We start from the raw sequence: 24,767 nt of genomic DNA, 5'->3' as shown, positions 1-24,767 counted from the left end.
ACTGTTAACCCATAGGATATAAGAACACAAGAGGGGTAATGTTGTGAGAAGTGGGAGAAATGGACAATGTTTACATGTCAGCGACAAGATGAGGGAATGAACCATTGAAAATGTCATAGCAATAAGAAAACTTTGTAGAGACAGGGCAATCTATATCCTTTCATGTTTTTTGTTTTGTTTTATTGTTCTATGTGTATGTTGTCTTTCTGTAATGGAAAAACAATACAAATAAAGTACAAAAAAAAAAAAATGAACGCTCTCTAAAAGTCGCTACAGTAACATGTAGTATAGGTTGTATAATATGGCAAATGTTGTAGTATTAAAACAAGCTGTTATAGTAATTAATCGATATTAACAGTCAAAGATTATAAGAGCCAAATTTACATTAATACACACATACAATTTTACATGAATTTTACATTCATTGCAGCATTATGCACTCAAGAGTACCTGAGACAAAGATTGAGAGTGGACTAAAAACCTGAAAAGCCAAATCTGCATCCCTGCACATTGCACTGGCATGGTTATTTTCAAAGGGCTCCCTTGACCTCTGACCTCAAGATATGTGAATGTAAATGGGTTCTATGGGTATCCACATGTCTCTCCTTTACATACATGCCCACTTTGTGATAATCACATGCAATTTGGGGCAAGTCATAGTCAAGTCAGCACACTGACACACTGACAGCTGTTGTTGCCTGTTGGGCTGCAGTTTGCCATGTTATGATTTGAGCATATTTTTTATGCTAAATGCAGTACCTGTGAGGGTTTCTGGACAATATTTGTCATTGTTTTGTGTTGTTAATTGATTTCCAATGATAAATATATACATTTGCATAAAGCAAAATTATTTGTCCACTCCCATGTTGATAAAAGTATTAAATACTTGACAAATCAATCTTTAAGGTACATTTTGAACAGGTAAAAAAACGTGATTAATTTACGATTAATCGTGATCAATCATGGACAATCATGTGATTAATTGGAATTAAATATTTTAATCCTGATTTAATTGGCAGTATTATAATTACATTTATATACATATATTTTACAAATATATTTTGCAAAAAGCACAAGTAGAATCAAACCATTTATATTTAAATACAAACAATGGATTGAGCTGAATTCTCGGAACCATTCCATTGGATTCTATTGAAGAATTCAACTTTAAGGAGCTCGTTCCAAACTCCAGTCAGTGTACATCTAGCCACAGAGAGTGACAGACATACCAGCACCTTTCGCTGTTTACCTGAGAGAGACGAATACATTTCTGACTCTATTTAAACTAAACGAAGGATTTCATTTCTACAACAATGTCTTTGTAAGTACTTGTGTTGTTTTTTCAAAGATTTAGGCTAGGTAAATGGATAGATCGCCAGTTTAGGACATCTGCAATTCTCTGTCTCTGATAATGTTTTTGTATTTTCTAAATATCTTTCTAAAACATGAGATAGGAGGGGAAAAGTAACATAAAATAGATAAATTCCTCAGACTCTTATGCCTTTTTGTCATGATTGGGTTTGTGTATGTGTCTTGTGCTTAAGGGGCTGTGATTGTATATTTGTGATTGTATATTTGTTGTATTTCCAGCATTGCTGGATATATCCTGGAGCATTATTTGTGGGAGGTTCATGTTTATGATAATGTTTGGATGATGTTTATGTTTGGATGATGCTGGTGTATTGTGCTGTTAGATGATGGTGGGCTAACATCCCAAAAGGTTTGATTTGTTGTTAGTTAATGTGTCTGAATAGTCCCATGAGGGATGCGTTATGTAAATGACCAGACACTGATATAAATGATTTGTTCATATTCATTCATTCACTAGTGCACTAACATGCAAATGTCCCTTTTCAGTAAGAGCAAAGCTCCACCACTTAGAGCCGCCCCAAGGTGGCATGGGATTACGGGTCCCATCAGCATGGATCTGCCCAAAGAGGCTGATTTAATCCTCACCAACAAGCTGAAAGAGGCCCTGAAACCATGTGGTGTTTTTGAAGACAGCATTGAGCTGCAACACAGGTATGATGCATCTTTTTCTATTTAATTATTTTTATGTTGTAATTAATACAGCTTGGAGGGGTAATTGTAAAAAAAAAAAACTTGGGTGGGTTATTACTGAAAAAAGATAACCAGTTAAACAACAACCTTCACTTTGAATGAACTTAATGCAAGTGATAGACCACAATTGGAAGGGACCATGGCACGCTTTGCTTCAGAGAAATGATAGTATTTGAATATGTCTTATTTTGCAGAGAGAAAGTTGTGAAACAACTCGAGTCACTCTATAACGAGTGGCTCACAGAAACCTCTGCTCAAATGGTAAGACATCTATCTTTATCTATATTGTTGTTTCACAACTCCAAATATGATACCGGAAACATGTTATTGCATTAATAATACATTTTTATTATTACTTTTTTTAAATTTTAGGACTTACCTGTATCGGTCACAGAAAACGTTGGAGGGAAGATATACCCTTTTGGCTCCTATCGTCTGGGAGTTCACTCCAAAGGTAATTTACCAGTTTCTTTCGTCATCTGTAAGAGCATGTTAGATATGGAGGACCACAAGAGTCACGGAAATAGTGATAAAGCATTTAATTGAACAATAAAAATAGCAGATAAACTAAATGCAATAGAGCGAAATGCTAATGAAAATGGGGGAAAAAGTTGCCCTTTTAAATGCGTGATTAAAACCAGTATTCTTAATTTAACTTGTGAATCCAGTTATTTCTCTTTTTAAACTGCGTTTTCAAATAGAATTTTAAATTCCATTATTTATTTATGAATGCATTAAAGTATTTTTGAATTATGTACTTATTGGCTGTTTTATTTTGTTTTTGTAAATCCCTTTTTAATTTGAACTATTTATTGATGGATTAATATTTCATTTGGAAATTATTTCTATTTTATTGTCCATTAAAATGTCAAATAATGAATTACTTTGTAATTTAGTCCATTCATTCATAGATTAATAAATCAGTACACTATTAAGAGTTTATTGCTGCACACATTATAACATTTTATATACTATATTAGGTATTTGTTAATGATTACCAGCTGATTTGTAAACCTTCAAGAAAAGTTTATAAATCATCTATAAACATAGATAGATGGACCAGAAACCTTATTGACCATTGATAAAGTATTAACTGTCTATCTAAATAATGTTTATAGATGCTTTAAGAAGTATTTATTAACCATTTAACAAGGTATTATAATCATCAGTTGCAACTTTATAATAACCATCCAAACAATATTTATAGACTTTTACAAATCTATTATTAACCATTAACAAAGTTAACATTTAAATAATCCCTTACTTAATTAACTATCAAGTTACCTTGTATAAATGATGGTTATTGTAAAGTGTTGCCACACATTTAAATATAGAAATTCGATTTCATATGAATCTGTGCTGTTTTGACAGGTGCTGACATCGATGCCCTTTGCATTGGACCCGGTTTTCTGGAGCGGAAGGTCTTCTTCACTTCCTTCTTTGACAAGCTGAAGGCCCAGAAGGAGGTCAAAAACATACGGGTTAGTCTATAAGTATAATATAACATATAATATATCTGATTCATTTTGTACAAGTCAAAGATCATTTTTCTCCCTGTTGCATGTGACTGACCATATTGTTGTCTTTAGACCATTAAAGACGCATACGTCCCTGTCATCAAGATGACCTACAGTGGAATTGAGGTAATTTGGCTAGAGAAAAAGAAAGTGAAAGCTCTACTGTCTGCAGTATCCCTCAGTTAAAGGCTCGTTTCAATGTGTCTTAATCATTGTTTTTGTGTTCCTGTTATTTCCTAGATTGACTTGCTCTTTGCGCGCTTGCCGCGGAAGAGCATAGCTGACAAGCTGAACCTGCTCAATAACCAGTGGTTAAATGGTCTGGATATCCATTGTGTCAGGAGTCTCAATGGCTACAGGGTATCAGAGGAAATCCTCAAGTCCGTGCCAAAAGTCGGAAACTTCAGGCTCGCTCTGAGAGCCATCAAGCTGTGGGCCAAACGTAAGTTGAACACACACACAACTAGTTAATAAACACTAGAGTGTTTATTATTTGGGGAATAGTGAACAAGCGTACAAGGGAGTGATTTTGTACACAGCCGTTGTTCTCTTTTCTTTGACATGGCTCATGTGTTTCAGTGTCTCATGTTGCCATGGATACATTTTGTTTGTCTTGTCTACATTTGGTACCAGGCAACCACAGCCCAATTGCTATTTTGCAGAAATAAACAATGCACAGGTTTACTTAACTGCATAGATAGCGCCTTTCTCACAAAGTTGTCTATGTAGAGTCATCTCATACAACGTAAAGGCAAAATTGATCCAGCCAAGTCGAAAATAAACTGGTCACTCATCCAAGGAGCTAAGGATATCTCTTGGGTGTATTGTAGAGATGCACCGATCCGACTTTTTCAGTCCTGATACCGATAGCGATACCTGGGCTTTGGGTATCAGCAGATACGGAGTACAGATCTGATACCAGTGTTTAATTAATAAGCTGTATGCCTCGCTGTGTGGAAGTGACTGGGATCATTCTTTTATGTGTAAGGCAACACCAGGCTTAAATTAAACATCACTTTCCTAACTTTGTAAAACAAAATGTGACAAATGAATACATAGATATACATTTACTGAATTGTTATGTATTATTAAAATAATAAATCGTACACCAGCAACTTGGTAAAAAAATCTTCACAATTATCAGAATTACAACTCAAGTGGAAACCTTGTTAATGCAATAACAAATTGGTAAAAACTTAAACAGCAATTAAAATTCCAGTCTATAAAGTATATGATATATAAACATAGAATTGAACTGAATAGATTGGCTCCATTGTCACCGATACCCGATCCAGCTATTTGGGTCAATATCGGCCCAATATCCGATCCAGTATCGGTATTGGTGCATCCTTAGAGCCTTGTAGGTCTCCTGTATGAAGGATCTTAGTAAGACAGACCCACGGATTTATGTTATTATCTAATATGCTTTATCACATATTTCTATTCCTTTTCCCCAATTTTACAACTTTTATGAGCAAAACATATTGCAACAGTAGTAGAAAGCAGTCGTAATGTGAAATAAAAGAGTGGTAACCAATATTTAACACATTAAAAACTCAATTTGCAGTGGGCTAAAGCAAATTAGAGCAGGTCATTGTTAACATTAGGTAACATTGTGCACAGGGAGTCTTAATCGTTCTTAATCTCATTTCTCTTCAGGACGCAACATCTACTCAAATGCGATGGGCTTCTTGGGCGGCGTTTCATGGGCAATACTGGTAGCCAGAATATGCCAGTGTTACCCAAATGCTACGTCGTCCACCTTGGTCAACAAGTTCTTCAAAGTGTATAACATGTGGTAAGTTGTCCTATTTCTGAAATGAAAAAAACAAAAACATCTCATTGGGTTTACTAAAAGTCACTGGTCAAGTCAGGGTCATCTTACTTGATCATGAGTGGATCTAGTTGATACCTTGTTTCCGTTGAAAACAGACTGCCCATTTGAGCTTGTTAAGCAGTCATTCACTACAATAACCCATTTCTCTTGTACGGTTGGCAATTGTAAAATATGAGGTGGCATTTGGGTGGAAAAAACACAATTTGTGAGCACAACCTTTGATGTGCAGTTAGTTTAAAATAATCTGGAACAGCAGTGCCAACATAAGATAGATTTGAGATGTTTTTATTATCTTCCATGTAGCTGCATGTGAATGGTTTGTAAAAGTTATAGATGAGGATCAGATGATATTCAAAATCTTGTGTTTTTTCTTCCAGGAAATGGCCGATCCCAATTCTGCTGAGGAGAATAGAGGACTGCTACTACAGCCTGCCAGTCTGGGCTCCCTTTGTAAGTCCTTGGCAGGATTTCTATCAGGATTTTAGGCTGTAAATATAGAATCGTGTCAGACGATTAATTACCGAATTTGCTCTAAAGCACCGGTGAATCTTAAAATAATGTATTCTTCTGCATTTCCAGGCTAAAGCATGCCACCTGATGCCGATCATAACACCGGCATACCCAGCGCAGAACACGACGTTCAACGTGTCTCCCTCCTCCGTCGCCATCATAACGGAGGAGATCAAACGAGGTATGTAGTCATTCAACCCTTCACTAAATCCTCACAGTGCACGACCTGCATCGTGGGCCCATTAACTTCACCGTAACAAAGCTGATTTAACACAATCTCTCACCTTTCCGGTTGGCTCTAATGCAAAATCTGTTGGTCAGGAACAGGCATTCAGTTACTGCGCTGTAATTTTGGATTAACGATTTAGCCACATTCAACTCACAACTTCAAGAATATTACAAGGATTCAATAATGTGCACAAAGATGTGATTTTGTTTTACTCTGACTTTAACAAGCTTTCCCTTCCTCACTCACAGGGTATGCCATCACAGAGGACATTCAGCAGCGGAAAGCGGACTGGTCCAATCTGTTTGAGCCCTCTAACTTTTTCGATCAGTACAAGTATGTATTAAACTACTCAAACATGAAACAGTGGATTGCCATACACAAAATCCACACAGCACTTTCTACCTAGTTTGTTTGTATTTGTTTAGCATTTTATATTTTAAACATATTTTTTTTGATTGCCTTAAGCCTTTTCTAGTTGTTTAATTATGCCTCCAAAGAAGGTAGAGCTTTATATCTGATGTTTTATGTTGTTTATTTTCTTAATGAAGATTTGTATAGATATGTATGTAACAAAGTAATCCCTGTGGACATTTCTCCTGTACTCTCGTATCCTATTTTGTATCATGCTTAAGAACAAATGATTTAGTTCACATTTTGCACTATTTATGTACTGTACTGCACTCTGACTTATGTAGACTTGAGTTTGTGTTTTTACACATTGTGCTTTATAGTGCGTGATTTAGTATTTAAGTTTGATTTTGGATTTTCAAGACAGACTCTTTTTTGCACTTAACATGAACTGTTGAATGTCTTGTGTCAATGTGAAAAACAGATGTTTGCAATTTGCTGTTATTATTGTCCCTGTTATTATTTTTTTTATCGTGCGACTGATTTAAATTTGTACTTGATTTTAATTGTCGAATGCAGGGGGTGCAGACGGGGTTTTTGTTGTTGGCTGTTAATGACAGAATTTTGTAATTTAAGGAGAAGTGGATCATCTGTTTGTCTCTGTGTGGATTTACAGATTTTTAGTTTAACCTTTAATATTGGACTTAAATGTAATAGTTGAATGCTAGATTTGCATTTATGTTTTTCCACATTGTACTTTATGGTGCATTCATTGGTATTTAAGTTTGAGTTTCGCTGTCAGTAATCTACTTAGGCAGACTCTTTGTACATTGCATAATGTAACTGATGTGGTTTTGTTGTTGTAAATTGACTACGTTTTGTACTTAACATCAACTGTTGAATGCCTACTGTGTAAATGTGCAAAACGGATGTTTGCAATTTGCTTTTATTATTATCGCTGTTATTATTTTGTCATTGTGTGATTAATATATATTTGTAGTTGATTTTAATTGTTGAATGCCAGTTTCCTAATGAGGGTGCAGACGGGGTTTTGTTGTTGGCTGAAAATGTAGACAATATTTTGTTCAAGTAATTTAAGAAGTGGATCATCTGTTTGTCTCTGTGTGGATTTACAGATTTTTAGTTTAACCTTTAATATTGGACTTAAATTTAATAGTTGAATGCTGATTGTTTTATGGAAGTGCAGACCAGATTTAGCTGTTTGCTATTATTAATTCAAAATATGAACTGAAGCTCGTTCAGTTGATTTAATGTGTGCTGTCTGACTTAAATGTGTGGTTCCTCGAGTTGGTTATTTCAATTGCATTATTATATTGTCCTGTTTGAATAAAGCTGCCATGTGTTCTGATCTCTCTCTCTCCTTTTAATTTATTTTCAAATTTGGACTGAAACACAATTACACAATTATTTAGCAATTGGGAGGTCAGATCAGGCAGTATATCCTTGATATAGCTAATGATGTAGTTACCAGCTTGAGTAAGAAGTGAGCAGTTGAGCCACTTACCTTTTAAAATAATCAACATAGGTTTTGTCTTTTAAAATAGATGTGTTATGTTTAAAGATTTTAATGGTGTTATGAAGACTAGTATCCATCTTTGTTTTGTGATGTTATACATTGTGCTGTAGCTCAGCCTGCTTTAAATAGTGATCCTAATGTAGTAAGATACCAGCCTTTGTAGAAAGGCTCAATTCTGTGACGTGCGTTGCCATTGTTCTGTCTGTTTCTGTTTCAAGGCACTATCTTCTGCTGGAAGCTACCTCGACCACAGAGGAGCAGCATCTTGAATGGTAAGTACACAGAGCAAAGTTTAAGTGGAACGAATGTAGGCCTTTTTGTCGACAATCTCGTGTTGAGAATGCTGCTTATTCATTCCCGTGTTTCTCGCTGAGGGAGAAAACTGATTTAATATTTCATTTCTGAAAAGTACGTTTTGTTCACTCTGTCAGGGTCGGCCTGGTGGAGTCTAAAATGAGACTCTTGGTGGGAAACTTGGAGAAAAACAAGCATGTTTCCCTTGCCCACATCGGTCTACAGCCCTTCCCTGGATCCAACAATGGCAATGCCAAGTAAGGACACGGGATCTATGGTTATATTTTAACTTTGCTGGGAAACTCTCTTGAGCATTAGCCCTTAAGTGAATAATATTAATTTCTATTAACTCATTTATGTTCTTATGCTATATTTACTCTAAGTTTGCTGTGACAAAGTATTACAACTGGCTTGTTATTTTGGTAGTTTGATGTATTTACATTGTCAACTCACTGGCCTGTATTTCTATCTGTTTCAGAGAGGGAAGGAGCACAAAGTGGCTGATTGGTCTGGAATATAAGGGGTCAGAAAGTCTATATGTAGACCTGAACCCCGCCTTCCAGTCCTTCCGTGCTACCCGTATGTTTTTTATATCTTTACTTTTCTAAATTCAGTAGAGATGGAGCAATGTTGTGCGAAATTCTAAATCATCAATCATCAAATCATGTATTTTGTGCTGTTTCAGTCTACAACTGTAAGCTATATCAAGAAGGGATGACCATATCAGCCACATACGTGGCCGGGTCCAATGGAGATGGAGAACCCAGAAGGGTCTGCACTCCAAAACCAAGGCCCACAGTGAGCCATCAAGTCTCTGCCACTGCACCGGCTGGTCACACAGCGCCTGTCAGCGCAGGCCGACCAGCCATAAAAAGAAAAGGCTGGTCTGACTCTAAAACTAACGCCAAGAGAGTCAAAGCTGACAAGGTATGCCAAACCACTCCATGTTTTGTTGATGTGAAAATGTACTGGTTTCTGATGTCAAAATGTCTAGCACTGTCATTTTAAAGGAATTGTTTCACATTTTGGGAAATAGGCTTATTTGCTTTCTTGCCAAGAGTTAGATGAGAAGATTGATACTGCTTACAGACATGATGGCGGTATCAATCTGCTCGTCTAACTCTTTGCATGAAAGTGAATAAGGGTAAAAACTATTTATTTTAATGCCAAGTACTTGTGATAAGATGTAAATCAAGACCAACTGCACAGACCAAGCCCATGCTAAAACAAAAAAACAAACATTTTCCTTCAGGAATCGGTGTCTGTGGTGAATGGCTCAACAGCATCAACACCCAGCAAGCCTGCCTCTAACTCCATGAGTCCATGGACCGGCAAAAGGCCTTGTGCTCCTCAATTAGCAACTTCAACCTTGAAGATAAAATCCAATGAGGAGCCAACCAAAGGCCCTAAGACCTCCGACGTCTCGCTCAATAAGAGTCGGTCTCAAAGTAAGAGCTCAAAGAGCTCAAAGAAACCCCGAACTCTTGAGCTAGAGACTCGCAAAAAGGCCACACTTGACCTGGTATGCAAAACTATCTGTGAAAGGTGTTCTGTTAAGTTGAAATACACTATTAAACTACCTGTGCTAGATAAATTAAGTCTTAAAAAAAGGCATATTTGCTGCCCTGTCCCACTGTTTATGTAAAAAATGCTGATCTAAAAGATACTTTGTGACTTACCTCGCTGTCTGTTCCCTCTCAGGGTCCGCCCGCCGTCGAGCTGACAGAGGACGTGACCCCTGGCCCCACTCAGCCTTCTACCTGTGTGAAGCGCTCCATCAAACTTCACCTGATCAGGTAAAGCACAGAATTAAGAATAGAAACTTCTCCTTAGTTTCGTCTAGCTGCACACACTTCTTCTCTTTCCTACCTTGTCATGTGCTCCATATGACAGACATCCTTACATATGCTTAGATTCATAGAAGGCCTCTTGTAAGGTAGACTGATGGATGTTATCTTTTCACCACAAGAGGGCAATGAAGCCTTTCTTCTGGCCTTCCTCCTCAACCGTAGCAAAGGATTGGGTACACAGACACACTGTTCAAAGACTCGTCACTTGGTGACAGCAAAAGCTGATGCATACCAGAGTTAAGGGAGCATCTTTACCTTCCCTAATCTTTTTATAAATGGTTGAGTCTTCACGGAAAGAAAATAAGGATTTTGAACGCTTACATTTTTCACCTTAATGTGTTGATTTGCAGAGCAGATAATAGTAGTGAGGTGCTGATTAATAATTTTGTGACGCATTTGCGAGGATGATCTATCACGCCGTCCTTTAAAAAACGTATTTTTCTTTTCTTTTCCTGCTGTTGTTTGATCATTTTCCTGGAAGCGCTGTACCCAGAGGATAATGTTTTGTCAGTTGACCTCTGGGAGCTCTTTGCAGAGTGGCGCTTTTAAGTCATCTGCTGTCTTTGATTAACTGTAATTAATGACAGGCAGAAACAAACATCAGTCATTATTGAATGGTAATTGTTTTTAGGCCTTTTCGGATGAAGGGAATAATAGCAAGTATACTTAAGATTTGAGTACCACAAAAATCGCACTCAATCTAGCACCATTAAATACGAAGGCGGCGAGATGTAAAGTGTGCATTTAAGTGTCTAAAGACTATCTCTACATTATAGAGTCCTCCATGACATATGTAAATAACATCCTCAGACAAAATATAACAGAATGCTACATTGCCTTATCAGGCAGATGGCTTTGACTAGATTTCCACCTTCTTCTTTGGCTTTGTGATTTTATTTTAGGGTTGTCAAAGTTAACGTGATAATAATGGAGGTTGTAACGGGCTCAGTTTTTACAGCTAGAGTATCATATGAAAAATGAAAAAATTTTAGCGAAGAAAAATTGTCACGGTCATTTTCAAACGGGTCCCTTGACCTCTGACCTCAAGATGTGGGAATGAAAATGGGTTCTATGGGTACCCACGAGTCTCCCCTTTACAGACATGCCCACTTTATGATAATCACATGCAGTTTGGGGCAAGTCATAGTCAAGTCAGCACACTGACACACTGACAGCTGTTGTTGCCTGTTGGGTTTGATTTCCAATAATAAATATATACATTCATTTGCATAAAGCAAGCATATTTAATTTGAGATTAATCGCAATTAACTATGGAAAATCATGCGATTAATTGCGATGAAATATTTGAATCGATTGACAGCCCTAGATTTTTTCTCTCACCAAATGTAACATTTCTGATATTCAGTGATCCCACGATTTAATTACATTAAATGGGCGTAAGACTTATTTAATGCACCTGGGCCATCAGTGTTTTCTCATCAACTGATAATGTGAAATGATTTCTGAGAGCTGGAGGGAGAACAGGAATTAGATAGTTTGGTTGACCAGTTCTTGACCTTTGAAGTGTGCATCCATTGTTCAGTAACATGTACAGCAGTCTTGTACAATTCACGAAACATTATGAACCGATTGACAGCGGTTAAGATGTGGTTTAGCAACATAGCTTGCTTCTATTGTCTTTGTTTTTTTCTTTTGTTGAAACACAGTATGTATCATTAGTTGGGGGGGGGGGATTCGTGCCAGACGAGACACCCAGATTCTCAGCTATAGGGAGCAGACTCATAACACGCGGCCTAGTTAAGGGTTTTCTGTTGTTTGCATCCCAATCCGGTCAAAATTTCCCAAGATGTAGCTTGTAAGAGCGTGTATGTTGTTGCTTAGGAACAGTTTTTTTCCTGTGTCCCCAGTAGGTGGTCTCTTTATGAATATCATTACATATCCCCATTCAGGGGAGGCAAGACATCTTTATCCCTTGCAGACCATGTTTATCGCTATTATTTCCTAAAATTTGGGAGGAATGTTCCTCACTGTTATGTATTTACTGATTGATGCAAAGTAAGGAGAGGCTGAATGGGGAGACGTGCTTTTAAACAGTTATCAAATAGGCTAAATGTTCATGCTGATTTTCTTACACAGCAGTAACGGCGTACTTACATTTATCTCTAATTAATCACGGACAACATTAGGACTTCATCCAGAGGTGTATCCACAGGAGGTCCAGTCTGGGGTACGGGGCTCCCCTATAGTTGTGGCCCCTCTTACTCCCGCCGCGTGCACTCTGTGTGGGGCAGAGGCTCAGGGCATGGCCCCCTGTCTTCCTGCTGGGCCTCCATCTGCTGTGGAGGTGGTTAGGTCCCCGGATTGATGGCGAGACAATGAGCTTATGACATGCGTCGTCGTGAGTGACAGAGGGTCTTGTCCCAACTGGGCCTCCCGACGACCATGGATCTCACATTTGCTGTCGGCACTATGCCAAGGCTAATGGGAGGAGTGATCCTCCTGCTGTGGAATGGGACTTGTAGTTTACAGCTGGCTGGTAATTCAGGACAAGAAGCAAATCTCTCTGGCTTCTGTCTTAAGACTCTTCGGTGGCACGTTAGCAAGCCTTTCATTATCTGAGCGAACAATAACCTGTGGTAAAAGCAAGTGCGCATCCATAGAAACTAGCCTTCGATGCTGAATGTTGATACTTGCTCCGCTGCCAGCGAGCTCTACTACTCCTCCTCTTCGGAGAGACTTCATGAAGCCTTCTAAACTGGTCTCTGAAGTTCCCCAGTTGACCCAGCAGCACTCCTTTCACACACCTGTCAACGCGCCGTTTCTTTCCACTTTGGTGGGTCCAAGTTAAAAAGAAATCGTTTCCTTCATCTCCCACTCCTCTCCTCCGTGCCCGAAACAGGATGATAAAAGCTCGAATTTCACATCTGAGGAACTGCAACAATGCTACTGTGCCTTCAAAGGGGAAGATGCCACATTGTGAGATGACAGGGTATTGATATGAAAGTGTTGTCTCCTTGCCGGGTGAGATCAGAGGAGGCCCGGTAGATGGTGTACTGTTTTGTTGCTCTGAGTGATCTGACCAGCGCGGTGGAGGAGAGGTGTCATGGCGGACAGACTTACTGGGATGTGTCAGTTTTGGTATACTGCAGTTGGAAAAGACTTCCAACTGTCAGGATTTTTTTGTCTGTATTTGACTTTACTAACATTTTTTTAAAGCTGGTTCACTTTGATTATCAAGTTTAGAATAAAATACTGGGCACACCACAGTTAATACCAACAATGATGATTCGGTATTTGGTACACAAAATGTGTTTTTACATGTACATGTTAATGAAATAAACAGTGTGGTAGCTGATCTCTTTCTACATACCATTTTTTTTTTATGGCACCCAAGGGTGACCTTTTGAGGGGTGTTACATGCTACTCCGTGAACTTGCAAGTCTTACAACCCTTTTTCTTCTTGTATCTCTTACTGCAGCCGCAAGTGATTCAGCTCCAGACGTAGAGGGGGAAACTACATCCAAGCAGTCCGTCACCAATTCTTTTATTTTATTTTATTTTTTTACTTTTCTTTGTTTTTCTGGGCAGACACTAAATAGTTTGACCCACCATTGTTGTGTTTATGTGTTCTTTCTTGTATTTTTTTTATTATTTTTATTGTATTGTATTAATTGTACTTATAGGTGGGTTTTCCACAGGGAACTCTGGTTCTCCCACCACATAAGTATATATATATAAATAAAATTGTAAATAGTTTGAATGTTCTGCCATTTTGTTGCAATAATTCAGCTGGTCAGGGGTTGATTTGAAGCGATGTCAGAGGATATCATCCCTTTTTTTTAAAGTGTGGTACAGACTCAGTTGACCTGACAGTGAGGGAGAGGCAATTCCACAGTGTTGGAGTTAAAATAGTAAAAGCACGGTCCCCTTTTGTTTTTAACCTGGACCGTGGGATATTTAACAGCAATTGGTCAGAAGATCTGAGTAATCTTGGTGCAGAGTATTGGGTTATGAGTTCAGAAATATAAGACAGATTGTCACTGCCATACAAGAAACATAAACATCTCTCATATTCTTTATGTTAATGATCAAACAAGTGACTTAGTGTTGACTGACAGCTGACAGCTGAATTACAATTTACAAACAGACATCAATATATTTTAGAATAGAATACTATTCCCAAACAAGAAATAAAATAAATAAATAAAATAAATAAAATAAATAAAATAAATAAAATAAATAAAATAAATAAAATAAATAAAATAAATAAAATAAATAAAATAAGGATGAGGGAAAGGAAGTGGGTTGTGAATAGTTACGAAATTGAAATATAAAAGTACCTGTCTGAAGTTTATTGATGTCAAATATGTTTAATAACTCCTGAGTTTGAAATAATGGGGCAGTATGAGTTGGTGACTATTCTAACAAAACTTTTTTGTAATAAAAAGATGGAATAGAGACTGGGGTTGCGTCTGAAATTCCGTACCAACATGCTATTTAGTACGCTAAAACAGTATGTGAGATATTTTAGTATGTCCGAAACCCCAGTATGAAACCAGTAGTACGCAAATTGCTTACTATTCACGGAGAAATATTACAGTATGTAACGCTGGACACTACGGTGGCATAAATATCCCACAATGCAATGCGGTAGTGACCACAACGTTCATAACAGACGTTGACAGACAGCTCTGTTACATCAATAACGCTTACATTTAACTGTAAGTATAAGATTTCATTTTGCTAGGCGTAAAATATATTTTAAATTAATTGCGACTTTGATTCTCACAAACCGTCGTTTTGGTCACATGACACACGTCTCCAACCGGCAAGGAGGCTCTCAGGAAGTGACGATGTAAATTACTACTCAGTGCGTCCGAAAAGAAACACACTGCTGTTTATTCACACAAAAGTATATTGAACAATAGTACACATATTGGGTATGTCGTGCATAGTACGCGATTTCGGACGAAGCCTGCTTTTATATGTGCTTGCCCATGCAAGTACTCTTTAGCCTTCTTCAGTTACAAGCTTGCTTTAACATCATTTTAGCATGTAGCCGATTTCTTTCCTGCTTGCTGTTGTTGCGACCAGCAGACTTTGCCACCATGCTAAAAACAAAACTAGCCAAATTAGCAGCAGCCACAAATGAATCAGCATCTGGAGTCGGAGTCAAGGCGCTCAAGTGTATAAGCAGAAAACGTTAATCTCAGGGCAATGCACTGAACCCGCTGAAATGCTCCCAATTTAAAAGGAACCTAAAGGATGTAACCGAGGCCTACGGACACCATAAGCACAACATGGAAGACCACCTGTTCCTGGATGGCACCCTGCCACTGCTCCCTGTCTGCCTGCTGTGGAGGCTAGCTACCCACTGATGAGGAATTAGAAAGTCATTAAGGAACACAAATAGCAGGATGGCACAGTCGCAACCAACTCCAGACAAGATTTTAAGTCTTCATTTATAGACTTGTGGGAAAAATGTAACTTTTCTTGTTCATTATTGATGATATTTACATTTAAAATACAGATGATCTCTTTGGGTTAATTGTCTTTCATTAAATCTCACCTTTGAGATAATTCTCTTCAATGCAAATAATGACATGATATAAAGTTTTAATTAAATTTGGGTCAGATTAAATTCATGTTGGTTATAATAGGTGCCAATATTAAAAAAATTCACAGCAGTATAATTTAGGGCTGTCAAAGTTAACGCAAATTCGTTTTAACACAACTAATTTCTTTAACGCATTAACGCAACTTGCGATTTTTAGGTTGTAGCCGGCTCAGTTTTTTAAAGCTAGAGTGAAGATACTGACATCATATGAAACTAGAAAAACCTAATGAATCCATTGGTACCAACCATGTCATACTGGCTTGTCGCGAAGGAGGCTAAATAACGCTCCAAACCTACACAAAATTTTGGCGAGGAAAAACTGGCATTGCCATTTTCAAAGGGGTCCCTTGACCTCTGACCTCAAGATATGTGAATGAAAATGGGTTCTGTATTTCTAATAAATATACACACATATTTGCATAAAGCAAGCTTATTTGTCCACTCCCATGTTGATAAGAGTATTAAATACAGACAAATCTCCCTTTAAGGTACATTTTGAGTTGTGACTAATTTGCAATTAATCGTGATAACTATGGACATTCATGCGATTAATCACGATTAAATATTTGAATCGATTGACAGCTCTAGTATAATTACCCTGTGGCCATTGGTTTGCAAAAATAACCAGTACATATAGCTGTTTGAAAACAGTTTTAGCTTAACACACAGCCGACTTATTCCACTAAAGACCTCCAGTATCTCACATGAAAGGCACCCAGGGCCTGAGGACAAGGCAGAAGCAACAGAGAAGCAGCCATATATCCCAGCAGGAGGCTCCTAAATACTCACTAATTGAGACACAGACTGAAGGAGGAATCAGCGAACGGTGCAGGGCTGCATTTCAATAACGCTGTCAAATAACAACAAGACCTAGGCGTGTTATCAATACATAGTCGGACGACGGACGCTCCAAACTGAAAGTGTCTGCTGTCTCAGCACAGAGTAGCAGGAGTCACATTTCACACACACGGGATGAGAGAGAGTTGACGGACAACATGATGACGGAGGATTTGGTGTCAAAACGAAAAGCAAAAGCGCCTATTTGGCAATATTTCGGATTTAAACCCAAAGCTACAAGGGAACCATAACCTTATTGAGGTAATACCTGTGCGGAGGACGGGGCGGTCACAGATAGAAACCTGCGGCACAACAGCGAAAGCTCGACTGGAGAGGCCAGACACACAGCCATCCAATGTTAAAGATCAAATTAAGCGCGCCACATATCTTGAGTGTCATCTTTTCTTGTAACACCGGTGTCTTGTAACACCGGTGTTACAAGACACCGGTGTTGTCACAAGTTTATCAACCCGTAGGAAACTGTCCTCATCGTGACATCCCTACTAAATAGTATGGTAGTATGGGTACTGGAAGGTACAGTAAGAGTCCACAGACATGCTTGCTGCTCTGTGAGGCTGTACTAAGGCACAACTGTGCTTTGAGCTAAATGCTAATTTCATCACGAGTGTCAACATGCTTACAGCGACAATGCTAACATGGTGATGTTAGCATGCTAATTTTTTGCTAATTAGCACTAAATACAATAAATGAGAATGTGAAAATGTGATGCGCAATTAATGTTTTGACATCAGAATCTTTTTCACGGCGGAACAAATCGTCTCTTTATTCATCTGTGGTAGCAATGGTGTTCATTCAGACAGGTAGTCTGTAGGTTTACAGAATGGACAGATATTTGACATGGACAAAAAGAAAAAAACAGACGACGCTTCCGAGATGAACAAGACAGCGTGCTCAGCTGACGGTGATCAAAGGAAAATATGACAAAGCAGGGCTGCACAGCGTAGTTAGAAGCTTCATTCATAACGGTTGACATTCTGACCATTATTAAACTTAGGGAAATATTAGCCTACCTTCCATCTCTTCCCTCCTCTCTCTCAAACACACCCAAGTGATGCGGCGCTCCGTCCATCTCTGTAATAGAAGAAGATATTATTATTATTTTAGGAAAGTTACAGTTAACTTGCATATTGTGTTTAGGAAAAAAATAGACAGAGCACATGAGGATATCTGCGTCTGCTGCATTTGTGTGTCTCACGTTTTGTTCGGCAAGATAATCTTCACAAATGAACACCACTTTTATGATTTTTGAAGTGTGAATGCAATCGGTAGAAGTAAAAAGCTAGTGTTAGGCTATAAACAAACACCATGGACATACACAGGCTTCAATTTCCTGAGTGGGACATTAACTGACGTTTTTTATTTTGTAGAAAAAAACGCTAAAATCTCTTAAGCTTGCGTTAACCACAGACCTTATTTCAGGTATCTAAAAAAAACCATTCAAAAAAAACATTTACTTGGAGATGAAGGAACCAGAAGTGCTAAAATTCTAATTAATTTCCGGGTTTACTCATTCCTGTAGCACTCTATGTTGATGCAATTTGTTTCACTCTGTGCTTTTCCTGCTAAGACAAGTCAAAAGATCTGCAGTGAAAAAGGTCTATTGCATCCGTGAGCTGTGTGTCACATCCACAGCTACTGCTGCTACTGTTGACCGTGTTGGGTTAATGAGCGAGCCAAATCAGCGGGTCCATCTACAGTAACTGACTTCCTGTTGTTTCCAGACCACCAGCATGCACCTGTGTCTTTGCCCCATGTCTCTCCCTCCGTGCCCTCACCTTCAACTCTCCCGTGCACCTCACAGTTTAAAAAACCTCTGGCCTGGACAAAAAAAATAATGCTAAGCTATAATGCAATTCTTTAATTTAATGAACAATTTGAGCTCGATATCAATATTTCATGCCTCAATTGGGTCATGTGGAAAATGTATTACTGTTTCCCTGGTGCCATCTGCCTGGTGCTCACTGGTCACACGATGCCTGTACAAGTGCTTGTGGTACCTAATTAAAGGCTTCAAATGAAGTTGCAAATTAAGTTTTTTTTCAGTTGTCTCCACAGCTGGCAAGGCTGGCAGCACTGACTCTAGAGGTTCAACTGAAGGGCAACGGGGCCTGGGGTTTCCACTGACAAGTTGGGAACACTAATGTCTAAAAGTTTTGTCTGGATGTGGATGGATCTGTCCATGGTGTGGTGGATTGGACAAATAGCTGTAGATTGTTGCTGGGAATGGAGCAAGAGAAGGGTTAAAAGGAACTGGGTATGGTGTTAGATAAGATTTGGAGATGGGGAGAGGTATCCGTTGCCAGTTCTAGTCTCTGGAACAACTGTTAAAATGTGGTCCACTTACGGAAACAGTTTTTTTCCAGCCTACAACAGCTACTGTCAAGTTTCCCATGGGCCCTGCACTTAAAGAGAGACCCTTTATGAGACTTTGATTTGTACTATCCAAGTGATTTTGGACATCCAACGCCCACAAACACAGACATCTGCCTGCCTGAAATGGAAATCACAGCATCGAGTCTTGAATTGATAATTTCACGACACTTCCAGGAGGCGGTCCGCCGACACCGAATTAGCGACTGGCTCCATGGGCTCGTAGAATGTTTGAGATTTAACATCCAAATGAGTTTTATTTCACTGTAGGCCTTACAGCTGTGAAACATAAAATGTCCCAGTAAAATCACCACGGGGGCAGTCACAGTTGGCCGTTGTTCAATTATTCAGCGCCCGTGGAGCAGCTCCAGGATCGGTTTCAGTTTGACATTATCACCGTAGTCTTGACTCTGCTGTTCAGCTTAGGGAGAGACGTGTTTATATTTACAACTTGAGCTGGACTGTATTGTTGAAATAGCACCGGGTGTAATTTATACTTTCAGATGGGTTTTCCCTTTAACTCTTCCAGTGGATCATCTCTACTTAAAGCTGCACTAATCAATATTTTCATATCAGCAATGGATCAAATAACTATGTGTTATGTGAAAGGGATTGATTGCAGTGACGAATCCACAGAGGATTATTACCCAAAGCTGCTGTCCTCCTCAGCTTTATGTGTGAGTGCGGTGTTACCCTCTTTATTATATGAAAGTATACAGAGGACAAATACAGTGAGAGTGTTGGGGTCAGAGGTCAAAGCTAGCTTGGAGCCAGTGGGCAACCTCCAGGTCTGAGAAGTGAAGCCAATGTAGAAGTTTCTTAAACTTGCATTCTTTCTACTAGCCAGCAGGGGGCGACTCCTCTGGTTGCAAAAAGAAGTCTGATTGTATAGAAGTCTATGAGAAAATGAGCCTACTTCTCACTTGATGTATTACCTCAGTAAACATTGTAAACATGAGTTTATGGTCTCAGTCGCTAGTTTCAAGTCTTATTCAATATAGCATGATGTTCATTTAGTAAATTATGGTCCCATTTAGAGTCAAATAGACCATTAAGCAGGGGATGCTTTAGGGCGTGGCTACCTTGTGATTGACAGGTCGCTAACACGGTGTTGTCCGCTCTGGGTCTCCGTGTTTTTGTCTTAGAACTTTAACCCTTTCACAGTGGGTTTTCAGTTCATGAATGGTAATTGTAACATTTCTGTCGCCTTAAGATATATTTAGAGAAATATATCTATAGAATACACAATACAAAGAATATAAGAATAGACTATAAATATATCAGACTACTACAACTAGCATGAAAAATATAAAATATAAACATAGAATAACATTATATACATTAGCAACGTGTGCAGTAACATACTATAATACATTAGTAAAGTGCTCAAGTTACAATGTTTTGATTTTAAATAAAAATGAAATCAGGTAGTAACCCAATGTGCAAATTCAACATGTGCAAGGTTATTGAAGGGGCCAAACAGAATGGAGTATGGTTGAGACAGAAACTAAAATGCAGAGAGTTCTCTATTAGACAGAGGTGAAGTGTTGTAGAGAGCTATTGCTCTGGGCAGGAAAGATTTCTTATTCAAAAATGTCTTATTCAGAGTTTGGCAGTACTTAGCTCCACCCTCTCGTGTCACTTCTGGTTGCAAAAAACCAAGATGGCGAAGACCAAAAACCAAGATGGCAATGGGCAAAATGACGAAGTCAAGGCTTCAAAACGTCAGTCCACAAACCAATGGGCGACATCACGGTGACTACGTCAGCTTTAAAGCTGGGGCTGTCACTGTTTGGACAAAGACAATGGCTTAGTAGATCCGTGGTGGTATCTGTGATTCATATGGACAGCATGTCCAGTAACTTCAGCAGACTGTGTCTGATCACTACATGATGAATGTCTGTTTCACCGAGGCCCTCCAATGCATCAAGCGCAGTAAAGCGCAATTCGGGCCGCACTGCTTGAGAGGTCAAGGCATATGGGAATCTGACAGATATCACGAACACGGCTATAACTCCTATCTTTTACACTTAAATTCTGCCGCCGTGCATGCATTGTACTTTGAGAGTTACCCCAAGGCTCACTAGCCGCCTGAGTCATTGACACACCAGTGACTCTGACTGCACAGTCAATTACCCATCTACCTTTCATGGGCCAGGAGTAGAAGACAGGGAATGAGTTCATCCATGCATTCAACCTACGCCAGCCATGCCTCCACCAGAGGTGAAACCCATATGAAGACGGGAGAGACAAGAGGATATTGGGTTAGTTTTTTTTTCCTTCTATGTGGAGAATAAAGGTTAATAACAGTCCTTTCCTGTGTCATATTTGACATGACCAGTCATCGCAGTAATTACAATCATTACACTCCAAAGGATGTCTAGTTATCCCTCTTAAACACAGGCCGCACAAAGGAAATCAATTATTCAATCAGAGCTCTCCCATTCATCCCTGCCTGAGTTCACTTAATTTTGGGCCTGGGTGAATCTGCCGCAAATAAACCCCACGACCGGAGAAGAAAAGACGAACAGGCCCCTAATTTGTACCCTTTCAGGCGGTCAATCACTTTTCAAAGGAATGCAAGCTTATTCTGACAATCAGGCCGACGTGAATGGGAATGGGTTTCATCTGCTACTTTACATAAGTTATCTAGTGATAAAGAGGGCAGAAGAAGAGAGAGAGAGAGAGGGGGGGGGGGCTTTCTGTCGACAAGTGTAGCCTGTAGCCCCCCTCCGCTGTTCCTCTCAGCCCCCTCTCTCCTCTCTCTCATCCCCCCTTTCACCTCATCTCTCACCCATCCTCCGCTCCTCATCTTGCCCGTGCCCACTATGGATTGGCAGCATGTAATTTAAGAGCATGGGCACAAAGACCAAATGCCAAGCCCATAATGGAAGCTGGATGTGTTCTGATTTAAATGGGCTTCTCTGCTCAGGGCCCAGGGCCTGTAATTAAGATCACTGGGACAAAGGCGAGGAGACAGTCTCACAATGCAGTCGGGACCTGGTTGAAGAAGAGGGAGAGGAAATATCAGCTCCTTGCACCCAAAAATGGAACGAAGTCTTCTTTTTTTTTGTTTTTAAATGGACACTTCAGTAGAGGCGAGGAAAGTTAGGAACACTACAAATCTATTTGTTGTTACTCATCTGATGAATTTACTCGTGCCAGCGGTGTCCATTCATTAAAATGACAACTTGGGACGCGTTGAAATTAGTCTCGGCTAACTTTCAAGGATCCACCACGGTGCATGCATCTCTTTGATTGCTTATGGAGTGTTGCAAAGAGCAGCTTAACTTCAGAGAGAATTACTATTACCAAGCACTGACTCCATCAGCATTCCTGTAGGGGTATTTGATCAATCTGAATGATGAAAAGACTACGAGAGGCCTTCATATCCGGATGGAGGGCTGGAAGTCTCGTCCTCCATATCCACGCACCCTCCATCACTCTCTCCTGAGCGTTTTTTTTTTGTTCCCGAGGACACACTCTAGCTCCTAGTGCTCTGGGTGGTTGTGTGTTCAGACCTTTTTCCGTTTAATTAGATTTGTTAAAACAATTTTTGGAGTGCTTTATTCGGTAAAAGCTCTCAGGGGTTAATATCCGCAGAACACTTCTGTTCAGCTTCTTTTCACCAATGGAGCATAAATTATTTAAATTATTCAGAATTGTGCGACCTTTTATCTCACCCCCTTTGAAGGCAGCAAATTAAAAATGCAAATGGGCTAACTAATTAATATGCAAATGCATTCATTCCCAGTTAACAATTAGCAATTAAACCTGCAGTGTCTAGAAAGAGCACTGACAAAATTAGCAACTTATTTTTCCGTTTGAAAAATAGTCGGTCCGAGAAAAAAGAAAAAATTGATTGACAAAATGACTTTTGCTGACAACCACCTGCCTCGATATAAACAAAATTAATAGGATGTCATGTAGGAGACGCGGATATCTGAGGAGAGTCATGTCACAAACAACGGAAATGTATGTCGTGGTTTGGTTGCAAGGCTTGTATATTTCATAACTCAATCAGACCTTAATTGAAACATGAATGTCTGCGAGGGATGTGTGTGAGGGTTTTATTTAGCCAAAAAAGTAGAGATACAGAGGAGTTAACACATTGCATAACACAAATGAATAGCAGCTCTTTGTTTTTACAGCTCTGGTCAGGAAAAAAAAGACCAGCAGGAAACCATAAAACACCAAGAGCTGTCAAACACTTTCCTATTTCCTCCAACGCGCTCAAATGCAATCTTACACTTCACGCTATCTCCTATATTACACCTTATGATACCTAATGTTACAAACTCGACATCAATCATGCATGCCAAAGCCCCGACCGTCTCTCCAGTGTCTGAATTTAACCACATCCAGATCCTTTGATGTGATAGCGGGGAGGCGCGGGGGCCGGGAGGCGTGAACCGCACCTCCTTGTAAAGGTTATCTGCGATACACAGACCCGGGGGCACCTGCCTCATGCAGAGTTCACGCACGTCGCCGCCATTCAGCCGAGAACATACGAAGTGATGTATGTGTGGAGATCACTGTCAGCTGTGGAGCTATATGACAATAGAGGTCAGCCAGTCAGTCAATCAGGGGAATGGGAAGCGAGGGGGGGGGGGTTAAGAGAACAAGAAGGATTTTTTTGAAACATCATTTTTATGAACATCCCAGCTAATATACTTATAATCCACCGTCAGTGTTCAACTTGATCTCTTGTCAGCCCCCAACTTCCGCCAGAGGGGCCACGATCATCACCTTTCGCGACAAATGCTCAGTGATTGCCGCGCCTTTAAACATGATTCTTGTGTTTCATTAACTTGCATTAAGTGCCCACGTCCCCTGACGCTCGGATGTTATATTACCAAAGAAGGCTTCATATTTTATTTATCGCAGTTTAATATTGTTTTTGAATATTTGCGCTGCCTTAAGGCCTGGCTCGCAGTCACGTTATGCTCTTTAATTTCTCCTCGGAATTGATTTCCTATCGCTGGGAGTGACGTTTGATTAAAAACATTTTCTTGCATAAAAATGTGAGCGAACGTGAAGTTGTTCCCCGCGCCGCAGCTGTTTGCTACAATATCTTCGGATTACTCGTTTTTATTTAATGCACGCCTTTAATTGATTTACATTGCACAGTCGGAGAAAGATTGCGCGCCACTTAAGAACATCACACCTTGCTGACCATTTGTGCCGATGACACCCGGCAGCTCTGCTGGTTTTTCATATACGTACTGGTAATATACTAGCGACTGCATAATTACTGCACTCAACACAAGACACTCCGCATGCATCTCTTTATCCGCGGAATAAATAGAACTAAAACACAAGAAATGCAGCCTCTTTCAAGCAAATAGGCTGGGGGTGGGGTAGATAATTAATTCTGAGATTAATGTACTGTAGCAGTGGTGTGTTATTAAAACGCTATTTTTAAATTACAGCTCAGAAAGCACCCCCTTGGGATTAAGAGTGTTAGCCACTGATCTCTGCTTAAGTTATGGATGGAAAGGGAAAGGGGGGGGGTCTATTTTACATGCCCAGGTCCCATCTTATGGCTCACGCTGTGGGCTGACACCGAGAATCTTTTTGGTGTTTGCTCGCCTCGGTGACTCACGGAAAAGCCTTTATCAATGGAGCTAGAACTTGTGCTTTTCAATAAGTATTTAGAGTGTTTGATAGGCGAGGGCCACCGCCGGCTTACAAGTGGCGTTTGATTAATGGATCTCGCTGTGTCTATTGTGAAACACTTGTTTGCAGAGCAGGGGAATGTTGGGAGGTTGTAGATGA

General features: G+C 39.5%; 1 protein-coding gene and 1 long non-coding RNA gene across 4 annotated transcripts in view; one reads left to right on the top strand and one right to left on the bottom strand.

Annotated features, from left to right (window-relative positions):
• Positions 1–1,220: 1,220 nt before the first annotated feature.
• LOC141756371 (poly(A) polymerase type 3-like) lies at positions 1,221–13,857 on the top strand. 2 transcript variants are annotated; one of them, XM_074616041.1, is made up of 18 exons: positions 1,221–1,321; positions 1,858–2,022; positions 2,256–2,322; positions 2,434–2,515; positions 3,433–3,542; positions 3,651–3,704; positions 3,819–4,020; positions 5,238–5,376; positions 5,793–5,865; positions 5,995–6,106; positions 6,403–6,487; positions 8,258–8,311; positions 8,471–8,590; positions 8,812–8,912; positions 9,019–9,260; positions 9,586–9,855; positions 10,035–10,129; positions 13,623–13,857. In XM_074616041.1, exons 1-18 carry the CDS (start codon positions 1,314–1,316, stop codon positions 13,630–13,632), a joined length of 1,989 nt encoding a protein of 662 aa, XP_074472142.1. In that variant the 5' UTR covers positions 1,221–1,313; the 3' UTR covers positions 13,633–13,857. The 2 variants fall into 2 exon arrangements, with proteins under 2 accessions (XP_074472142.1, XP_074472141.1); XM_074616040.1 differs by lacking the exon at positions 1,221–1,321 and having other exon boundaries at positions 1,829–2,022.
• Positions 13,858–17,638: 3,781 nt separating this feature from the next.
• LOC141756449 (uncharacterized) overlaps positions 17,639–24,767 on the bottom strand; it is a 136,231-nt gene continuing 129,102 nt past the window's right edge. For both annotated transcript variants that reach the window (XR_012591476.1, XR_012591477.1), the window contains exon 4: positions 17,639–17,690. This is a non-coding gene — a long non-coding RNA (uncharacterized LOC141756449). The remainder of the gene's footprint in view (positions 17,691–24,767) is intronic.

This window comes from Sebastes fasciatus, chromosome 18, assembly GCF_043250625.1.
Source record: "Sebastes fasciatus isolate fSebFas1 chromosome 18, fSebFas1.pri, whole genome shotgun sequence".
NCBI lineage: Eukaryota > Metazoa > Chordata > Actinopteri > Perciformes > Sebastidae > Sebastes > Sebastes fasciatus.
Note: the sequence above shows the minus strand (reverse complement) of the source record. Positions and strands in the feature narration are given on the sequence as shown.

Excerpts from the sequence above, each read along its gene's own strand:
- LOC141756371 (XM_074616040.1), top strand. The coding sequence starts at position 1,838 with ATGCAAATGTCCCTTTTCAGTAAGAGCAAAGCTCCACCACTTAGAGCC. Across the intron at positions 2,323-2,433 it reads CAGAAACCTCTGCTCAAATG|GACTTACCTGTATCGGTCAC; the intron begins GTAAGACATCTA and ends TTTAAATTTTAG. Across the intron at positions 5,866-5,994 it reads TGCCAGTCTGGGCTCCCTTT|GCTAAAGCATGCCACCTGAT; the intron begins GTAAGTCCTTGG and ends CTGCATTTCCAG.